The sequence below is a fragment of the Notothenia coriiceps genome, unplaced genomic scaffold (genome assembly GCF_000735185.1).
Source record: "Notothenia coriiceps isolate Sejong01 unplaced genomic scaffold, NC01 NC01_scaffold00037246, whole genome shotgun sequence".
Taxonomy (NCBI): Eukaryota; Metazoa; Chordata; class Actinopteri; order Perciformes; family Nototheniidae; genus Notothenia; species Notothenia coriiceps.
Genome location: NW_011369947.1, coordinates 17,931,885 through 17,940,591, shown reverse-complemented (window position 1 = coordinate 17,940,591; position 8,707 = coordinate 17,931,885). Strand labels below are relative to the sequence as shown.

Sequence of the window (8,707 nt, the reverse complement as noted above, 5' to 3'; positions counted from 1 at the left end):
AGCGAAGGGGCGGAGCAATCATAACCGTTTATGAAAATAAAACCAATTGAACTGTACTGAAATAATGACAAGTTTTATAATTGTCTTGGGCTCCTGCTGTGTTTTTAAAGCCTTTGTAAATTATCCATGCTTCAGAATCTTAAAATCCCTTAACGTTTGTATGCAATTGTGCTAAATTCAACTCTGGAATCAAGCAAATATTACAGGGTTCCTGCAGGTTTCGCCAACTCAAATTTAAGACTTTTTAAGACATTTTTAAGACCACTTTGAATAGAATTTAAGACCTATTTCACGGCAAGAAAGTATGAAGGAAAATTGCTATGAAAGAAGAAATATGTCCTATAATTACTTACAAAGTAAATTAATTCATGTTCAACATAAGAACATAACAGTACACAGAACTGTGTTAGCGTGTTAGACAACAAGTGTGTATGTGTGTGTGTCTGTGTTCGGGCTGTGCAATTAATCGTATTTTAGCCTGCCACAAATACGAAAACAACATAATCGAAAAACGTTTATTTAGCTTTGCTAGGTTGTGACAGTGCACTGCAACATATTTGATCTAATAAACTTTAGTCTAATTTATTGTTATTTATCATATTTAGGCTATATATATTTAGTAGCTTGTGGAAGTGCGCTCCAAAATATTTGTTGATCTTGTTTATTGGTATTTATTATTTTGATATTATTTATTTAAATGTATCATTTATTTAATTTATTTCTGTATAGGTTTTTCCGTTGAATTATACGTTCAGGGTAATCAACAGTTAAAAAGATACTGTTCAAATTATTATTTGTTTTANTGGCGGAAAATGTAAGGCGGGGCCTCTCGGATGACGCACACCTGCACACTGCAAGAATACTTCCTGGCATTCGGAAAACAAAGAGTGGAACAGGCTAGCAAGTGTGCAGGTGTGCGTCATCCGAGAGGCCCCGCCTTACATTTTCCGCCACAGATTTGGGGAAATTGGTCCGTGCGCAAAGCATTGTGGGGATTTTAAGAATGCGGAGTCTACACGTGCAGCCTCGACATTTCTCCAAACAAAGTACGCCGGCCTCTGTAGAATTCCAAGTATGCTGGACATTGGAACAGTACTTCGGCGGCACTCGATGACGTAGTACAGTATGCTTGAAATAGTGGCACTGGAGCAGCTTTACTCGCGAATGAGAAACACCCATTGTGTGACGTCCCGCCTAAGGGGCGGGACATCTCTCTAAGCGGTTGAGCAATCACAACAGAACCGGCCAGCTAACCAATCAGAGCACACTGGGCACTCTTTTGAGACAGAGATTCAAGATTCAATGGACTTCACTTTTTTATGATGATCACTGATCGGACAGCCACTTCAAAAGTGTTACTCTTCTCCTTCAAGTGCTTTGATGGTTATTGGTGGGACACTAACCCACTAAACAAGAAATTCTGATCATTTATTGCAAGATGTCGGCAAATTGAATTAGAGGGACAATGTAAGAGTCTGAATGTTTGAAGCTTAGTAAAACTAGTTTAGTATCTAGACTGATGTTTCTTTTACTATGGTGTTCTTTTATCAGGTATTATGTTATGTTAGAGCATTTCATATCTGGAGCCTGTCCCTCCGTCTCATGTAGCATTATTATAAATAATTAACAGATATTCTGTAAAATTACAAAAAAACAGAAGTCAAAGAACTGCAATGAATTCCGTTGACCTCTCCAATTCTTCGATTAGTCGGTCAGATCTTTTTTTTTTTAAACACCAATGTCTAGAACTACATTGACACAACATTTTACTTTACATTAAGTACAATCTTTAGATGTATTAAACATTTTTCTCTTAAATTATTATTTTATTTCTTCTTTGATTTGTCCATTCTGCTCTTGTTGAATGTATCCTATAAAAGAATAACCTTGGCGCTTTTCAATGTGATGACACATTTTTGGAGGATTATTTGGGAATTGTTCCTTTGTGAAAAACTAACACCAATGTTTTGGACTATAAATCAATTTTTGCCTGAAATAATGCATCACAATCTAAGTTTTTACAGAATACAGAAAAGAAAAATCATTGTAATTTAACTTATGTTTACCCTGTTACTGCTAACCCAGTAGTATTTCTGTATTTTACGTCGGAATTTTTGCTAAGCAAAAACAAACAGATAACTGCTACCTTCCCAGAGTAACATTTATTGAATGTACTTTTGTTGAACATTTTACTCAAGAACAGATTAAACTGTGTTATATCATTCTTACAGAACCTGCTAAATGTCCTTTATCTAGGTCAAAGCATCGCCTATTTTATGTGTGACCTAAAAAAACTCTTTTTGCTGGCAGCATTAACTAAACTTATCAATTGCCACTGGTTTGCTGACTCGTAAGCAATCATAATACAAATAGATACATTGGAATTGTTCAGGTCAATATCTTTTGGATTAGTGCTGTTTTAGGGCACTCAACATGCTAAGTGAGCTAACTAGTGCCTTCTTTTAGTGCTCTTATGACTGTTGCATTGCTTTTATTAGATCAGGTCCTGGGGTAGGTTACAACGCTGAAAGCTCCGAGGTCGAAGCCACAGATGCTCACTAAACCTCTGTCCTCTATAATTCAACTTTTTATGAAAAGTAAGGAATTCCTGACAATGTTCCTGTGTAGGAATTTCTCCACACATGCTAATATTTTGAAAGTGTCTGACCAAAGGTCAAAATGCTACAAAGCTAAACAAAATGTATGTGTATGAATGTTGTAGTTAAAAGTCTGATAGTTCTTTTTTTTTTTTAAAGTGGACCTATCATGCTATATTTGAATAATATATTGTAGGGCCATACCTATATAAAACATGTGAAGTTTTTTTTTCAAAATACCAAACAGGTCATGCATTTTAGCCATGCCTCACTTCGCTCTATGTGCTCTTTTCCAGCCCTGTTTTTGCAAGGGCTGATTATGTGAGTCTTCTTCTTCGCTGCTTTTGTGGCAGACTACAGCGCCACTTACAGGCCTGGCATATGTACTACAGTGTCTCCAGCACTTTCGAGCGGCAATCGCCGTGGCCCAACCCCCCATTCTTCTGATAGGTGGAGAGTTGCCCATATAGGTGGAGCATCCCTTTCTGACGTCAAAAAAATTCAAATCTGTATCAGCTCCATTGCAGCTCCGTTTTTAGAAATTTGGGTATGGAGGAAAAGAGAGAGGGTTGTGTTTTCGGACACTTGGTGACTTCCCTGACACACTGGGGACACATATTCATGTATAAAAGACGTACAAAAGTGCATTTTGCATGGTAGGTCCCCTTTAAGTTTGTCCACAAGTGTTATTCCATCACGATTAACTTCATTCCTATCATGTCTGTTGCATCCATGTGAGAACTTGACTGTTATGTAAACCCATAATAAATACTTTGCTGCTTCTCAATTATTATTTCGTTTGGCCTTTTATATGTTACCAATAACTGTCTTAACATCCTGGAAATTAACATTACTTTCTTGCAGTGGTACAAGAAGTACTCAGATGTTTTACTTAAGTAAAACTAGCATACTAAATTATAAAAGTATTATCTTACAAGCAACAGTCTTGCATTTGACATCTTACTTAAGTAAAATAACAAAAGTAAAAGTACTAGTTAACCGTAATGGCCCATTTCAAAATAATATAGAATTCTGGGGAAATGATAATTGATGCATTCATTTGTTTCACAGCTGGTGATAATGAAGATACATTTAATTACTTTGTATACTGCTGCTAGTTCTCTTTAATAACCTTTAATTATTTGTCAATGTTCATTTATTAGTTATTTTATATTATTGTATTGATAATGTTCATTTGTAAAGTAATATGACTAAAGCTTTCAGATACATGTTGTTAAAAGTACTATATTGGCTTTCAAAATGTAATGGAATAAAAGTAAAACGTAGCATAAATTGAGTACCACCAAATTGTACTTGTACAATACTTGACTAAATATAGCCTACCAAGTGTAGCCTACATACTATGGAAGGAGTGTCTTTGAGCAAGGTACTTGGACTCTAAACCGTATTGTGTCTGCCAGAAAAAACAATGCATTAAAAGTAGGAATTGCCTTTATCTATATTGGATATTTAATTTAACCTGGCAAACGTGAAGAAGATGTTTTTAATGGACGTTTATGTCTAAAAAGTTTGGTTCAGGCATCCTGCGAGGCCACATGATGTTGATAACCGGGGTCCTGGCAAACACACTACATCAAGACAACTGAAGATGGCGGATGTGTTGAGTGTTCTCCGTCAGTATAACATCCAGAAAAAAGTAATCGTCGCTAAAGGAGATGAAGTTATTTTTGGGGAGTTCTCCTGGCCGAAAAATGTCAAGACCAACTACATAATCTGGGGGTATGTCACTGCTAAAACCTCTTTAAATTGCTTCTGTGGGCCCGCTGCTGGAGCTCACCGGTGCCTTGTGCTGACACTAACGGCGGAGAGGCTCGTTAGCTACATGCTAATATGCTAACCTAACTCTTCTCCTCGCTGTAACTTAAAACTTTCAGCAGTCTTCTCTAACTTTAGCCTAACACTAACATACTTTTCATACACTATGAAGCCATTATCCGAATCCTTATACATTTTTATTTTTATTTTAAAATGTTTTTATGACATTGCTACAGCTAAACTTGCATCTTTGGTGTGATGCTAACTAGTTAGCGACGTTAGCTAGCGTTGAGTTGTGTTCCCATGGAGTCAGGGGTACAGTGGATGAAGTGGAAACTTCATGTGTTTATTAGCCACAGTCATAAGCAGATTTGTTTATCTTGTAGAAAAGCTCAATTTAAGGCGGATAATTCGTTTGCTGAAGGCTTAGTAGATTAGCTAACCGGATAACTGTTGATAGTTCCATAAATGTAGTGTCAGATATTAGCTTAAACCTGCACTGTACACTTCAGTATTATGCTATGCCTCTCCAATGAACTCTCAGTAATGTTTCTGTTCCTCTTTGCTTGTTTTTCTAACTGCAGTACTGGTAAAGAGGGCCAGCCCAAAGAGTACTATACTTTGGACTCTATCTTGTTTTTGCTCAACAATGTGCATCTCCCGCATCCCTCCTATGTCCGAAGAGCTGCAGTAAGTGATCTAGATTAACTGTCAAAGTACCTGTCAGTGTCAGGTCGATCCTCTAATTCTGTTTCATTTGTTAACCTATATGCATCATATTATTATTCATAGAGTATTTTTGTGTGATTGCTTGTCGTTTATAGACAGAGAACATCCCTGTTGTCAGACGACCTGATCGAAAAGGCTTGCTGTCATATCTCAATGGAGAGAGTTGTAAGTAACATTTGTGAAATCATGTTGATTGTACATTGATTTTCTCATTCGTACAGGATGTACATTTTCTCTCTCGTGTATATATATAAACTCTTTCCTGGTTTAAATTGGATTAAGCATTATAAATAAATGACAGTTCTAATTGATAAAGACCTAAGAAGAGTGGCTTAACTATACTTGGTCCGATTGGTAACCTATTAACGCAGTTTCTGACTTTGTGTTTTCACAGCTACATCGACAAGTATTGACAGAAGTGCGCCTATAGAAATAGGTTTGCAAAGGCCAACTCAAGGTGAGTTCACACACTACGTACTCAAATGTGGTATTGCTGCACTGGGATATTAGATGTTACATTTTTGGGATATTACATGTTAAAACATTTTTAAATGTGAGATATTTTCTATTGGGGTAGTGTCCATATACCTTATATGCAGTGTTGTGTTAGTTACTGAAAACCAGTAACTAGTTACCATTACTAGTTACTTCATTTCAAAAGTAACTCAGTTACTTTACTGATTACTTACACCCAAAAGTAACGAGTTACTGTGAACAGTAACGCGAGTTACTGTAAAGTACGCGTTAGTTACTTAAAGGGCTCCCATTAATGCCCTTATAGCCTTCATTTCAGTACTGTTATTGCATTGGAGAATAATACAATCTGTTGATCAAGAAATATAAATATAAATAGTAGAAATAGCCTGCATGTGTTCTACAACGTGCAATGGCTTTATCAACTTTTCCCTGGCTAGCAGTCCCTCGGTTCAAACCCAGCCGCTGTAGCTGAGGTGGAGGTGGAGTGGAGTGGGATGAGTCTGGGTCTGTGGTCTTAGCTACTAGCTTCGTCCCAGCATGTTGTTTCTGAAGATGTTTCAACAGATCTGAATTGCTGTTTTGGGCAGTAGATAGGATCTTTGACCCGCCAAGACACAACTTACATTTAACTAAAACCTTCTTTTCTTTGTGCTCGACAAAAGCGAAATAGTGAGAATATCTCCAGGCGGAGAAACTCGACTTGAGCTCCTCCGCCGCCATGATAGTCTTGTTAGTAAACACAAACACGCCCACAGCGCGTCTCCGCATGTGACACAGGAAGTATCTAAGTATATTTACTCAAGTGCTTAAGTACAGTTCTCATCTCTGTTCCCCTCGCTGTTAGCGCCGCCCACCAACGTCTGGGAGCCGAGACTATATAAAAAAATTAACGGAGTAACGCACCATGTAGTAACGGTGACTGAGTTACTGAATTTACAAAGTAATGCGTTAGATTACTAGTTACTGCGTTACAGTAACGCGTTAGTCCCAACACTGCCTGTAACACACAACACACCTGTACCTGTCTTTATCATCATGTGCTCAGCAGCTACAGTGTATAAATGTCTACACGTACATGTATTGATCATCTATATGTTTGATCATCTATATGTTTGATCATCTATATGTTTGATAGTGTAATATACCACCTGTCCTACACCTGAATGTGAACCCCCTGTCTTTCAGGCCACCCTGTCCCTGCTGCTGGACCACCTGAGCCTGGTGGCCTCCCTCAGCCCCTGGAACAGGATGACCCACCAGAACCTGGCGGTCTGCTTCGGCCCGGTTTTGCTCACCCCCACCCAGGAGGCCTGGAGGGGAGGGGGAGGCAGGATGGGGGGGAAGGCGTTGGGGGAGGAGAGTGCGGTGGACTTCAAGAGACACATCGAGGCTCTGCATTACCTGCTGCAGCTGTGGCCAGGTGAGTCCCTCTAGGGTTCTGGTGCTGGTTCCTCTCAGCTAGTGTTGGTTTCAGACTCAGCTCCTGGTTCAGACTCTGCTGCTCCTGGTTCAGACTCAGCTCCTGGTTCAGACTCAGCTGGTCCTGGTTCAGACTCTGCTGGTCCTGGTTCAGACTCAGCTCCTGGTTCAGACTCAGCTCCTGGCTCAGACTCAGCTCCTGGTTCAGACTCTGCTGGTCCTGGTTCAGACTCAGCTGGTCCTGGTTCAGACTCAACTCCTGGTTCAGACTCATTGTCAGCAGCTTAGAAACTGAAGACTGAGTGAGACGGAAGAAGACACGATACTGGTTTATCTTTATTAGCTTTACTGTTATAAACTGGTGTAAACTGGGAGGGTCTCTGAGGGTCTGGTTTTCCTGGGATACTCCTTTTAGACTCAGCTAAATGTATTCTAATGTCTCCCCCTCAGTGCCGACCAATCGAGTGCCATCAGACGACCACAGCGACGCCTCCCCCCCTCCCTCCCCCGGCCTGACCCATAAACCCCTGCGGAAGAAGCAGCCTCGGCTTCCTGCGCTGCGAATGGCTCAGAGCCCTGAACAGAAAGTGGTGTCACGCCGCGGTCGAGACGCCCGGTTGGAGAGTCCGCCACCGATCAACCGGTACGCCGGGGACTGGAGCGTTTGTGGGCGGGACTTCCTGTCCGGACAGGAAGCCGACTATGACGAGGTGGCAGGAAGCGACAGCGACGGAGGTAACTGTTGACATCACTTCCTGTTAAGACATCAGTGTAGCATAGACCGGTACCATCAACACCAGTCCAGACCAGTTCAGACCAGTTCAGACCAGACCAGACCAGTCCAGTTCAGACCAGTCCAGACCAGTTCAGACCAGTTCAGACCAGTCCAGACCAGTTCAGACCAGTCCAGACTCGGATGTGGTGAGGAAGGTGAGGAAGGTGAGGAAGGTGAGGAAGGTGAGGGAGGTGAGGGAGGAAGGTGAGGGAGGAAGGTGAGGAAGGTGAGGGAGGGGTCATGAGGCCAGGATGGGGACCTGAGGGAAGCTTCAGTAGCGAGGGGGAGCAGCTAGTCTGGGCCGATGAGTCCCAGTTCAGAAAGAGCCAGTGTGTGACTGAAACTCTTCTGTTCCAGGCAGCAGTGATGAAGAGGAGCAGAAGAAAAGGTGCAGCAGTGATGAAGAGGAGCAGAAGAAGAGGTCCTGGTCTTCATCAGCAGCAGGACCAGGTCTTTATGTCGAAGAGTTCCTGGACTTTGACGCTCCGTTCAACTGTCGACTGAGTTTGAAGGACTTCGACACTCTGATCCACGACCTGGAGCGAGAACTGATCCACATCTGCCTGTAGTTCCTGATGTTCCTGATCTTCCTGATGGTTCTGATGTTCCTGATAGTTCTGATGGTTCTGATGGTTCTGATGGTTCTGATTGTTCCTGGTGGTTCTAAGGTTCCTGATGGTTCTGATTGTTCCTGGTGGTTCCAAGGTTCCTGATGGTCCTGATGGTTCTGATGGTTCTGATTGTTCCTGGTGGTTCTAAGGTTCCTGATGGTTCTGATGTTCCTGATGTTCCTGATGGTTCTGATGGTTATGATGGTTCTGATGGTTCTGATGGTTCTGATTGTTCCTGGTGGTTCCAAGGTTCCTGATGGTCCTGATGGTTCTGATGGTTCTGATTGTTCCTAGTGGTTCTAAGGTTCCTGATGGTTCTGATG

At 41.2% G+C, this 8,707-nt stretch overlaps 2 protein-coding genes across 2 annotated transcripts in view; both read left to right on the top strand.

The window, feature by feature from the left end:
• LOC104965963 (gamma-aminobutyric acid receptor subunit alpha-6-like) overlaps positions 1–8,707 on the top strand; it is a 599,227-nt gene that overhangs the window by 38,836 nt on the left and 551,684 nt on the right. The gene's annotated exons all lie outside the window — the stretch shown is intronic.
• LOC104965944 (rho GTPase-activating protein SYDE1-like) overlaps positions 6,511–8,707 on the top strand; it is a 3,411-nt gene continuing 1,214 nt past the window's right edge. Inside the window, exons 1-3 of the mRNA XM_010795017.1 lie at positions 6,511–6,999; positions 7,449–7,733; positions 8,131–8,688. Of these exons, the coding sequence (XP_010793319.1) occupies positions 6,828–6,999; positions 7,449–7,733; positions 8,131–8,342 (669 nt within the window). The 5' untranslated portion in view covers positions 6,511–6,827 and the 3' untranslated portion in view covers positions 8,343–8,688. The remainder of the gene's footprint in view (positions 7,000–7,448; positions 7,734–8,130; positions 8,689–8,707) is intronic.